At 45.8% G+C, this 13,582-nt stretch overlaps 1 protein-coding gene across 7 annotated transcripts in view; it reads right to left on the bottom strand.

The window, feature by feature from the left end:
• ARHGEF9 (Cdc42 guanine nucleotide exchange factor 9) overlaps nt 1-13,582 on the bottom strand; it is a 264,186-nt gene that overhangs the window by 21,904 nt on the left and 228,700 nt on the right. For all 7 annotated transcript variants that reach the window (XM_039489630.1, XM_039489631.1, XM_039489632.1 and 4 more), the window contains one exon: nt 10,235-10,366. In XM_039489630.1, the coding sequence (XP_039345564.1) occupies nt 10,235-10,366 (132 nt within the window). The remainder of the gene's footprint in view (nt 1-10,234; nt 10,367-13,582) is intronic.

Here is a 13,582-nt window from a genome sequence, read left to right as displayed (position 1 = left end):
GAAGGTTTCCTAGGCTGAAAAAGCAAAGCAATGATGGTAGATGTGATGCTACCACAGCCTATATTGGCCTAGCTTCCCAAATTCTTCCAAATGTTCTTCTGATGGCATGTACCAGGGGGATGGCACAAATGGGATGGGGAAGGACATGCTACCTAACTAGAAATCTGTTGCCAGAATCAGACATTTGAGACTTGAGTTCTGTTTAACTGAACATCTGAAGCAGTAATCTGTTTAAGGTGGAATCTCCATCCTTAGAGGTTTTTAAGGCCCGGCTTGACAAAGCCTTGGCTGGGATGATTTAGTTGGTGTTGATCCTGCTTTGAGCAGGGGGTTGGACTAGATGACTTCCTGAGGTCTCTTCCAACCCTAATCTTCTATGAGTCTATGAATTGTGCCTTAAAGCACTTAAGCATGTGCTTAACTTTAAGCATATAAATAGTCCAATTGACATCAATGCTACCTATATACTCAAAGTAAGCACATGTTTAAACACTCTGCCTGATCGGGCTTAGTAGCCACTGCAGGACTTGATGGCCCAACAAGCTGATCTGATAATCTATGATTCTATGATTAACATTGAACTTTAAAAATCTGGTTGGAAGAACACACTTTGAAGGACAATTTATTTCCCCTGCCACCCCCTCAGCAAACTAGTAAGAAGATGTAATCGGTGGGCTCTGTGGTGCTGGAAGTGAAACAGTGACACAGTGTGTACTGTGAGTGTCTACCACTACCGCTGTTCGGTGGTCGCGATATCGGGATATATGCGATATGTATCATCATCGCGCGGATATATTATCGATCGCCGACTCCCCTCAGATTCTTCACTAACTCCCGGCGCGCGGGCGGCGCGTCGACATCCGGAGCCCGGACATCCACTGCGGCCCGTCGGGGTTATCGATATTAGATATATATAAGATACACTTCAGCTCGTTATTCCTGAAGTTGGTTGCGTATTATATCTCGATTTTTCCCCTTAGTGTAGACCAGCCCTAAAGTGTTACAGAAGTGGTGGTTGCTTATTTCCACTCTGAAATGTCAGTAAGAAAAGCTGGGAGGGGGTGTTAGTGTTGGTGTGTGAACATGCACTATCCTGAATGGGTGTTGCGAGTTCTGGTATGCAAGTGTGCTAGGTGATGTGGAATGCAAACATTGTTCAATACCCACTCAGAATCTTTGACCTGACCCTTATCTGGGGATATTGTTTTTTTTGTTGGTGGTTATTTTCCCCTTTTCCTATTCAGGGAAGTCACCCAAGAGCTCCAATCACTCGTCTTCCACATGATATAATGTGATGTTTTGATCAGCACTTCAAGGGCCTCTGAAGAACTGCTTAGCAAGTTTGGGAGAAAGGGAGAATTGAAGGAGAGATGCAACCCTAGCTCAGCTGTTTTAATTTTCTTTCAAGAAATGTTCTAGGGATCTGGGCAATCTTTCTCCTGCTCCCCACATTCCCTGCTCAGCGCAAACCATCTGCAAAATGTCACGCTGTTCTTTTGCTGCAATTATGAATGGTGAACTTTCTGCTCGGCCCTCTTTATTATTGGTATTAATTTATTTGTAGGACCTACAAGCTAATCAGCGATGCAGGCCCCATTGTGCGAGGCACTGTACGCACATATAATGAAAAGACAATGCCTTCCCTGAAGAGCTAGTAATCTAAATGTAAGACAGAGGTGGATACAACAAGCAGACAAAACGAAACATGAGACAAAAGTCAGATGATTATGATTAGTGTAAAAAGCAGCAATCATAGCACATCATTTGCCTGGCCACTGTCGAGTGTTTGGTAGGCATCATGGGAGAGCTGCATTTTAAGGAGACACTTGAACGAGAAAACGTTACATAACTGCAAGCTCAGTCATCTTCAGATGTCAGGCAGAGCCCTCAAATTAGCCCATGATTATACCACAGGCCTATAACAAACCACAGATATAAATGCAAACTTTGGGGAAAGGCAGATCTGGGTTTTGGAACCAAACCACCAGTGTGGTTCAGGCCCATCTCTGGTGATTTCTAGTTGTTTTGGACAGTGGTCAAGCTGTGTGGATAGGGGAAATCAGGTTTTTCAACTTATTCCTCAACTCTGTCTTCATTTTCCCACCTTGCTGTCCCCTTTTTCTGCCCTTCCTTCTCCCCACCCCCACAGTCTCCTGTAAGAAATGAGAGTGTGGCACACTACACTGTTTTACAATAGGTCTTATGGTATTTTAATTTTTTTCAGTATTATTCAGTTTTGTAAATTAAAAAAACAGAAATCCCCATTAACTATGTTTGGGACCTAGCCTACTTGAGTGTGACCCTTTAAAAGAATGAGATCTGCTCGGCTTTGCAGGGACATAAGGACAACATTTTCAAAAGTGTCTTGCTCATTTAACTTGAGGTGCGTTGGGCCTGATTTTCAGAGGTGGTGAGCACCCGCAGCTAACTCTGACTTACACTGGAGATTTGGGAGCTGATATGTCAGAACAGTGAACTTTTGTTCTATCAGACTGTTTACCGAAAAATTAATGAACCTTTTTGAAAATGTTTGGCCTAAATAGCCTAAAGGTGTCAAAAAATAAATCTAGCTCCTGCTGACTGGAGGGGAGGGACACAACTAATTATATATACAATATATATATAGTATAATTTCTCCTGTTGGAATATGCTCAGGCATCAAGGTGATGGGTATCATATAAGAACTTAGAGTGACAGGCCAAATTTTCTCATTCCTCCACTGTGCATTGCTCCCATTCCTCCAATGGTGTATTGTGTGTGTATGCTACTATCCGCTCCACAGCTGGCTGCATTTCAGTGGTGCTGTATGCTGGTAATCTGCTTTTGGGCTCGTTTTGTATGAAAGCTGCTATATAAATGTCTAGTATCATGAAACGGTTTTGTTTTCTATCGAGCTAGGGGCATTGCAGGCACATCCAGCGCGTTTTAATACCGGATATCTCACGAGCTGCTAACATTTGTTTCTAGCACCGAATCTGGACAGTATAACATCAGATTTAGAAATTAGTCCAGTAGGATTTAATCTGGCCCTGGTCCAGCACTGGAGGGGCCAAATTTATCCCCTTGTGTAACTTTACTGAAGTCAACGGAGTTCCATCAAGAGTTAATGTGGCCCGAGCTGGCAAGTCATAGACTCAGGTCAGTGTAATTATCATTTCCTGGACGATGCTTCAGGCGCTGACTTTGTTGTAGCTCTTATGACTCCCAAACCTTTTTTGGGTGAAACACCCCATTTCTCCTCTTAGCGCTAGGTCAGGCACCTGCTTCACTCACATATCAAGTCAAAGAAATAAGAGGCCACTTTGCTGCTACACTGTCTTTGGGCTAGAACAGTTTAGACTGTATAGGAACTCAGGGCCTTTGAATGCATCAGGGAGAGCTAGATCATATTAGAAGCAATAAAATGTAGCATGAACTCCCTGGACACAACTTAAAGCACTCAGCTACTGCCAGAGAATCTCTATGAAGAGGGGAAGTGCTTGTTACTTGTATCCTTACTGGCTGATATGTGAAGAGAGAGGAACCCAAATCCATGAGACACAAGTTTATGTAATCCCTTCCCTCACAAGGACGGCTGTGTTGGGAGGTTGCCAGATTCCTGCCAAATTATTCAGTCGTGCCTGTCTAGTGAGTTTTGAAAGAGACACTTGATTCATTCTTGCCAATTTTATGAAGCATGGGGTGAGGGGGGAGGAGAGAGAGGAGCTGAAAGCATTTATGCGGAAATGTTCTTTTGCTCAGTATATTTTGTGGAACATCGGTGGCATTTTGATGTCTTATTCCACCTAAAGCCCAGTCACATTGTATCCAAAGCAGTGAGGCAAGGATGATTTTGTTTCTAACAGATTAGCAAGAGGGAGAGATAGGAAACCCTTCTTCGGATACGTCAACTTGTTTTTCTGACTCCTTCAATTTGTTCTCAGGGTTTTCAAATGGTAATGGTGAGAGAACATTGCAGCACGAGGGCTCAACTTTCTGCTCCTCAGAGCAGAGGCCTTAGGTAATTACACCATGGATGAATTTGGCAGTAGGCATTTTGCACACCTCTATTTTATATGAACAGACTAAGTCCCATCCCTGCCCACAACAGAGCACACAGGGCCTGAGGCAGCCTCCAAACTCAGCCCCTTTCTGAATGTTGGCTTTATTGATAACTAACACAATGTAAGCCTCAGCATAAGCTTCCTCCTTGAGCTTGGCTGGCCCTAGGGATCTTGTTCCCCAGGATATCATCTGTCCTAGCTACCTCTCTAGAGGGCCACACTCACTAACAAGCAGCACCTGCCACAGTGAATTAGCAGAACTTCAGCAGCTTTATGCAGGGTTCTAGCCCCGGGTTAGAGGGTGGGATGACAGAAGAGTCCTTCCCCCTGGTGCATGCTAGGTAAGTAATAAATAATATCAGTTGAACTGATACCTCTCAAAAGCCTGACGTTAAACATCAAGCCAGGGCACTGAGAGGAGTATTCTGTGCTGAATCACCTTCCTCAGTCTCCTGGGTTTTTTCCTTGGTGGTGTCTTACACAAGGGCAGATTAGGCTTGACCATGTTTAACCTATGGCATCTGACATGGCCACGACCTAAAATGCCTTGACTGCAAGTGCAATATACAATCGCCAAGTCTCTACAGTACTGACATTGAAAGTGATGAAATACAGGCTGACCTGTTCCCCTCACCCCCACTCACCCCCACTCTGCAGGCTGGAATCAGGAGTGGCTGGCAGCAGAGGGGTTTTCATCGAATGCCCCAGTGATGGGAAGAAAAGGATGGAAAACTGTAACCATGCTCCATGTGACTGGAAAGCCACCTAAAATAACACAAATGGACTAGTAGTTGTCCCAGCCTTTCACTGTCTTTGCAAGTCAGATTCTAGGAGAGAACTGCAAGACCCTGTTGGCTTGAAGCGAGAGCGAGGATTTTGTTTTGATTGGGATGCAGCTTGAAGTAAGGTGTCACCCGTATGTTTTCGAAAAAGGCTATAGAGGAATTGGACCATCTCAAATACAAAAATCTAAGGGCATGGGATTGTCTCTTTAAACTCACTGCATGGAACCTTGTCCTTCAATGGCATTACAGACAGTAAGTAAAACAATAATACTTCAGATGGTCCGCTACTGCTATTAAGCTGCTCTCATTCTGCCTCTCACTCAACATCCTTTGCTCCTGGAGCTCAGGGGAAAGACAACCTGGAATTTACATTGCATCTTGATTACAACAGACACATTAAAAGTGCAAATGAAATCCAAATGCATGTCACGCAGCCACTGATCTTTTCCGCTCTGTCAGGAGGTGCTGAACAGGAAGCCCCATCTAGAGCAGCTCCACCGTTGACAAAAGGAATGCCTAATTCAATACATAAACATTTTTAACCCTTTGCCTGTTCTCCTGTCACTTCTAATCTGATGCCAATGTGCTTTTGCAACCTTTGGGGAAACCAGGGCTGCGAGCCAGAGGAGAAACATTGCAGATCCACCGTCTATTACACCATATGCCCCTTGAGGACCCCAAGACATAACAAGCTAAGATCATAATTAATACTCTGTGTCAGAATGCCAGATGTTAAGTGATGCGATTTGTAAATTTAAAGTATCTCTGTGTCAAACTCTCTCAACTTCAGGGAGCGAAGAAAAAGAGGGTCTATGCCTTTAAGGCAATCTTTTAACTCTAACATCAGTTAGGATTGACTTCATCTCTTGGTAATTAAGGTTACTCTACTGGAATATGTATTATTCTTCCCTGGTTATAGACAGATGATAAATGGAGCAGAGGCCAGTGCTTGCCTCCCACACAGTTGATTCCCATCTTCCCCTTCTACAAGGATTTTCACATTACGGAAACCAACCCACAGTTTCTTCTGCAAAACCCATGTTGTGGTTAACCACACACTCTACAACCACGTTCCAGTTCAGAGAACAAGAGACAGCAACACTTTTGCTCACATATTATCTCTTTCTTCTGCCTCCACCATTCTGTTGCTAGCACTTTGGAGAAACAACCATGAGAAGATGGCCTCTCCATTCCCATCCAACTAAAGATCTGTTGGAACAGTCTGAAGTTAATCGGAGTCGACGGGGAGCGCGTTCGGGGATCGATATATTGCGTCTAGATGAGACGCGATATATTGATCCCTGATAAATCGATTGCTATCCGCCGATAGGGCGGGTAGTCTGAACGTACCCCCAGTTGCTTCCCAAGAAGAATTAAAAGGAGCTGGGAGAACATGGGAGAGACAAAAAAGACGTTGGTGCTAAACTGAGAAAGCGGATTACCACAGAGACTGGTTTGCTTAATGCAGTAACATGGAAGTCAGTCACTGAGACAGAGTCACATCCTCCATCCAACTCAGTCTACCTGCGGGTAGTTCAGGGGCAGAATTCCTGCATGGCGGCGTGAATACTTGTCATTTTCATTGGTACTATCTTGAGAGAGCAGTGGGCAAGGTGAAGTGACGCTACGGTGCAGGTTGGCGGAGGCTGGGAATAGAGGAGAACGCTTTTTTGCTGGAGGTACAAAATGCAATGACCCAAACTGATTGATAAGGGTGAACAAAGACAAGAAGTGCACTCCAGGAAGAAGCAGCACAGCACGAGGCAGTGCTGTGAAGAAGCAGCTTGGGAAAAACTGCATTGGAGCTGAGGAGAGAGCAAGACAACATTGCCAACTCTCCCAGTGTGATCACAAGTCTTGTGATAATTAGTGTTTTCCTTAAAGCCCTGGCTCCTAAAGTCACATGACCATGAGAGACCCTCAGCTTCCATTTTTTTTAAAAAAAGTAAGTTTCAGCCTCTACCACTGGGGAGAAAAGCCTGCAAACTTGACCTGATTGCACCCTAAAGGTTCCAAAACCAGAAGGCAAAGAAAAAGAACCCAATCTTACTATATTTTTAAATCTCCTGATTTTTAAGCCAATATGATGATTTTCTGAGGCTCAACTCATGATTTTTCAGTGCATGGGGTAGGCAATACTGGACTTGTCTGAACCTCTCTGAATCCTAATCGGCTAATTGGCTGCCTCTTGTAATCTTCAACAGGAGAGCCTGACCCCAGTGTCCTGACAACGCATGCTGTATATCACGCCGGTTTAAGTCTACAGCATGTGTGAACCCAAACTGTGGGATAACGCTAGTGTCAATCCCTTATTCAGACAATCTTTTTAAAATAATACTCCAGGACACTGCTATAAAGAAGGAAGAACATGCTTAAAAACACACACTTTTAAAAAAAATAAAAACGGGATTTTTTGTGCTAGCAAAGGTACAAGATTAACATCATCAGCACAATCAATAATGCACAGACAGAGGCAGGTACTGCAGACACACAAAGGGCCTGTAAGCCTGTGTGGCCATCCTGACCTGGAGGGATGGCTTCACAAGATGAGCGGTTAGTTTAGTCACCAGGGACACTACCTTCAACTCTTAACCTCTGTTCCTTACAAGAGTGCCAACTAGTACCACCAGTGCTTGTGCGTTGTCCGATATGAATTCTTTTCCTCCAGGAAATGGGCTGATACCCACTCGATGGGCTAGGATAGACCTCAAAATGATTAGGGGTCTTGTTTGATTCTCCTGTGAAGACATGCATGGAATGTGGTATTCTCCAAACCCTACTGAGTGGAGGAACTGATATATACGAGCGAAAGGAAGTGCCAGAATGAGTGAATAAGGGGAGAAGGTGCTACTGGGTGAACTTAACAGCCCCAATCCTTCTTGCCACTGAGCACCCTCAGCTCCCAGTGACCTCACTGAAGGCCTGTGTCTGATTCCAATGGGACTTGAGGACATTTGGCATCTTTCAGGAGATGCTCATTATCTTGCATGAGCAGGCCCGATGCAAACAAAACTGAAATTTACTTTAAGAAATTAGAAATTCAAAGTCATGGTGGAAGTTTAGGAGCTAAGGATTAAAGTTCAAATCAAGCTGCTTATACACTCGGTTCCAGCTTGACTGTTCTGTGACCGTAGGAGTTTATTTCACAGTGCCAGGAAGAGTGTAAAAGGAAAAGCAATGAGAAAGAAAGAAAAAAAAAATCTTCAGAAAGCAGAAATTCAGTCAGCTGTAACTCAGAAGGAAAAACACCACCCTCCTGAACTATCCAGGCCACAGCTCCCCCAGCACAATGCTGGAGCAGTGGTTCCATAGTGTCTCAAGAGCCATCCACACCATTTCCTCAGTACCTGGGTATTCCTTGGAGGGCTCCCATCCACATTTTGACCATGCTCAACCCTCACTTTACATACGAGACCTGACAAGAACACAGCCTGAGAAGGCAGGGCTGTGGCATCCGTGGGTTATTTTCATTCACACTTGCAGTTGATCCAAGGGACTCCCCCTGCAAGGGACAGCACAAAAGTCGAAGAGTTCCGATCTCTCAGAAGACAGAAATATCCAGGATTGATGAGCTCTGTCACTTCAGATACTGATGCTTTCCTTAGTCTTTTGTCAGAATAATGATTCAAGATTATGTTAATGAGACTAGAACAACATCACAGGCTGATAGGCAGAGGGCTCGCATTATGACAGCATTGTTTACAACAGGGTTGCCAGCCACTGGTACATGTGTCAGTGCTGACACTAAAAGGTTACACGATTGGCACGCTTGATCATCCTTCCCTACCTTAATGATGAGCCTCCATTCAGATGTGTGCCTGATAAGCCACCAAGGAGCTTGTGCCGGTGATTTCATGAAGCTTAGGTTTAGACCACACACCACTGTGATGACAGGCAATGCCAGCCTTGCATAGCCCAGAACTTTGCTTGGTGTTACCTCTGGAGGCTGGAATGACCATTATACTGAGTCCCTGACCTGTCTGCTCAAGTGCCAGGTTTCACAGTTCATACAGAAATGCTGGGGTCATCTGATTCCAGATCATACACTGCAGCCGACACCCAAAAGGGAACTTGGGGCAAAGAGCCAAAATAAGGGACACATGAGACAATGAGCAAGGCATGCAGCTGACAAATGGAGGTGGGATTTGCTGCTAGCATAAAAACCTCTCAACATGTTATAACCTCTGTTCCATGATTTAGTGTTTCTGGTGTCTAGAATGCACAAGAATAGAAGTGCAGGTTGGCCAGATCTGAGTGAGATGAGGGAAATCTGGGTCTAAAATGGAGGGACAGACCTCATGCTGAGGAGACTGCTCAACAGCGTTTGAATCACTGTTTTCCATTCCTCAGGATGCTTTGTGTGAAAAAACAACTTTTTGCTTCTCCACTCAGGGTGTCAAGCCATCCAGCAGTGTGGATTTTTTTGCTCATTTTACAGCAATTTTCAGGTTTGACCACATGTGCCTGCCACAGGTCCTAAGGGAACAGCTGCAGCATACAGTCAGAGCTTTTACACTTCTCTCAGAAATCGACAAACATCTCATGCACATATTTATAGGTCTCATATGGGAAATGCTTCATAACAGAAATATTTGTTCCACAGGAAGAACAGCAGCCATTCCCCTCACCAAGACCTTCCTCCGTTCCCTCTGTCCATTTCCCTCACTGTGACCTTCTCCAGGACTTCCATCTACTGTAACTTTCCCGTGACTCCATCCATTCCCTCACCGTGACCTTCCCCACTGACCTCTGCCGTCCATTCCCCTCAATGTGACCTTGCCCTCTGTCCCCTCTGCCTATTCTCCTCACTAACTTTCCTCTGCCCCTCCATCCATTCCTCACTGTAATGCTCACCAGTCTGGCCTTCTACTGTTTCCCCTTCAGTGGGACACTCATCCTCACTTACTTTCCTCCCCCCACATTACTTCCTGCTTCCATTGCTCCCTCCCTGGAACAACCAGGACTTTTGGACTTTTTCTTGGCCAAATCCTTCCCTGTGACCTCCGCACCCAACATCATCACGTCCTGCTAAGATATCCTTAAGCTCTGATGCAATGTCATAACATCATTATGTTTCATGGCTCTAATGTCTGGTTTTATGACCGCTGAAAATTCCTGCAGGCTCCACCTAATAAAACTGGTACAACCCAACAAATCTTGAGACAGCCGGAAATCCTGTTTCTTGCAGTCTCCCCTCATGGTAACTAGCCTGGAAAAATAAACTCTGTCTGGTCTAAATTTCAGCTCTATTCCCTGCCTCCTTGCTACATTTCCTCCTTTGTGAGAGTTGCTGTCTTCCAGGCCTGAAAAATGTTTTGGGATGGCTTCATTTGAAAGATGCTCGGCACTGAATGCCTCATCCTCACTGTGCCCTGAACAGCACTGATTTCATGTGGGTTTCATTACCTTTTTGCAGAGAACCATCTGGTGATCAAAGAGGAAGAAAACACGCTGCTGGTTCCGTCCATAAGGCTGGTAAATCCAGGACATCTCCCCAGTGTAGATCAACTCGGAGCTCCGATCCAAGATGTCATCTCCCTAGGGGGCACAGAGAACGAGGCAGAGTGAGCCACTTTGCCAAGCCGGATGTATGCAGGCATATGGGGTAGAGTGGAGAGAAGCACTGATTCCGGGGGGATTCTCCTACCACTAGATACATCAAAGCACCACTGTTTATTTTTTAACCAGAAAACTAGAGGGGAAAAACTAAAAAAACTGATTTGGGGGAAAGAAAGAGAAAAATGCAGAGATTTTGTTCCTATCGATTGATTCAAAGTGAAGAAGAGACAGCAGCACCGTCAGAACAATCCCCCACTCAGGTTGCCAAACCCTACTGCCCCCCAGTGTCCCCTCCCAGGGCCAGAGGCCCCCTCCTACACCATAGGCTCCCTTCTCAGGATGCCAGAGCCCCCATCTTCATCAATGCCCCTCACAGGCTGTGAGTATCCTCACTGCCCTTCACAGGCTTCCAGAGCTCCCTCCAGCACGACAGGCTCCCCTCACAGCCTGCCAGTGTCCCTGCTTCCCATCACAAACTGCCAGAGCCCCCTTTCACCACACAGTCTCTCTTCCATGATGTCAGTGTCCCATGTCCCCATGCAAGCTGCCTGAGTCCCCCTCTCCCCAAGGTGGTCAGATTCTCAGCTATGGAGGCTTTCAGAAGAAGCCAATAATGCAGGTTCTGAGGGGAACCACCCAGTCTTTAACTTATCAGAGCTGTCCCGTTCAGGCCATCAAGGCAATTCCCTCCTTCCCCCTGGGCAGCATATCAGAGCCCCTCCACCCACCGGCCACTGGAGCAATTTCCCTGTTAGACCCCTCTCCCTTCAGGCTCTCAGGAGATCTCCTCATCTCAAGCCCCCCCCCCCCCCATGTAGGGCTGGGCATCACAGTAAACCAAAGTTTCCCTGCCTCCTGGGGCTGTCAAAGCCTTTCCTTACAGATTGTTAACCACTCCCCCTTTGCAGGGGATTAGAGCCCCCAGCCCAAGCTCGTTCAGAGTGGCAGCATCCATCCCCACGCACTGTCAAAGCCCCCCGCCGCAGGCTGCCAGAATGCCTTCCCCCTTCATTTCTCCCCCTCAGGTTAAAGCTTGTTTTCTTCTCCAGCATTTTTTTTAAAGGACTCATGAGCAGATGGTCTTGAAAACACAGCTCCTCTCCCACTCTGAGAGAACAAATCCATTCACCCTCTGCTAATTGGGCTGAGATTTTGATTTTTGGGGGAGGAGGGGTGTTTGAGTTAATTAAAATCTATTTATTAAAACGGGTGAATTCTCCACCACCTGCACTGTATATCTGTCTTAGTCTGTGATCCCTAGACGCAGCTCTTACTTTGAAGCTTCACAGGCAAACTCAGAAGGGCTCTGGCTACAAGGCCAGGGCAGGACTGAGAAGCAAGAGTTAAAAAGTGAGTAGACGGTTCTTTGGATCTGGATCCAGATTAGGTTCTGGATTTGTGGCTGGATCGGGGCTCAGTTTAGGGTTAGATGATGATGAACAGCTAGTAAGGCTTCAGCCTGATATGGTGGAAATCTTGTGGGAATAGCTGTTCTCGTGCCACTTCAGTCACATCCAAATGGGGTCCAGAAAACAGGCTCCCTTCTGGATTCGCATGTGCAGGTGGAACCAAAATTGAACCCTTCCCCACAGTTTCTTTGTGGGAGGAGGTTAGACTGGAGGCGCAGTTCAGGCCAATCTGTAGTTAAGATCGCTCATTTATTCTAAATGAATGTTTGGGTCCAGTGACAAGGGAAAATTCACTGAGTCATAGGTAATGCATTGTCACAGCGTGTTCAGTTCCCACTGCTGCAGCAACTGCAACACAGCTCCTGTGCAGCCTTAGTGAGGTATTTCTCTATCTTGCGCTCATCACCAGGGTCTCTGTGCACCTCATCAGAGCTAGTTGAGCCCTGCACACTTGCACAGAGCAGGGAGTAGAGCTGTTTGTATGTCTTCTGGCACCTTAAATGAGTTCAAAATCAGAGTTAGGAATTAGGCTTAGTTGCCTGCTAGTCAGAGCCTTCTGCTTATAGAGGCCATGAGTTGCATGCACGTTGCTGAGGCTCTACAGATAGAATAAGGAACCTTGAATAAGGAACATCTCAAAAGCCTGGGGGCTCCAGAAATCACTGCCCTTGCTTAGGATACATCCAGTTATGCAACGAGGGAGGATTCATACAACCCCATCCATAATAATTTCTCATTGCAAGGAAGAGATTGCTTGCTAAAAATAGAAAAGCAGGCTTTGTGAGACTGGTTTACTCCAGTGGTAGCATCCAAAGCCTAAGGACACAGAGAGGACTCTGTAAACACTTCTACTTGATTAGCTGAATCCAAACTGTGTAGTCCCTGCAAGGGATGTAAAAATGAGATCTAAAATTATAGGGTTTTTATTACATTGTATATGCTGGGGAAACAATTTGATCCATGTATCGGCTATAAATAGATGCATTCCAAGGTTTTGTTTGTTAGGAAAGATGTATTGCAGTTAGCTTTAAATTAATTAATACACAACTGACCAGTTTTCATTACACAAGCAGCAGCACACAGTGAGGCATGCTCTCCCAGCACAGCCCTCCTAGCATTCCTTCTGTAAGCACAGCAAGGGTACGTCTACACAGCAGCCGAGAGTGCGCTTGACCTAGCGTGCTAAAAATAGCAGTGTGGCTATGGTGTCACAGGCAGCGGCTTGGATGAGCCGCCCGAGTACATGCCCAGGGCAATGGGTGGGTTTGTACTCAGGTGTATTGCCACGCTGCTATTTTTAACACGCTAGCTCTACACGAGCTAGCATGTGTCTGTCTACCCACATTGGGAAGCCTGCTCCCACTTGCTTTGTAGACATACCCTAAAGGTACGTCGGCCTCCCCTAACAGAATTAAGCTGGGATGCTGAGGCTAAGGGACTGTGCATTTAGGTTGTATAGTCTAGTCATGTGGATGGAGGCAGCCAGCTCACGTCCACCAGTGAGGAACTCTCTAGTGACCATTTAGTATTCAGCACTGAACAGTCAATGCTGGCATGTGGTTTCCTCTAGTCCTAAGCAAAGCCCCCAAATAATCTTCATTTTCTTCTCCCTTTCCCTAAGCAGCCATGAGCCTCGCTCTCCTACATAACCAGCCTCATAGATTGAGAAAAATTGCTAAAGACAACGAGGGTGGAACCTCAGCAGCTGTGACCTGGCACAACTCCACTGACTTCAGTGCAGCTCACCCAGTTCACAGCACCTGAGGATCTGGCCCAACAAATCAAT

The sequence above is a fragment of the Mauremys reevesii genome, linkage group 9, assembly GCF_016161935.1.
Source record: "Mauremys reevesii isolate NIE-2019 linkage group 9, ASM1616193v1, whole genome shotgun sequence".
Taxonomy (NCBI): domain Eukaryota; kingdom Metazoa; phylum Chordata; order Testudines; family Geoemydidae; genus Mauremys; species Mauremys reevesii.
The sequence above is the reverse complement of the archived record's forward strand: the minus strand, read 5'-3'. Positions and strand labels throughout refer to the sequence as shown.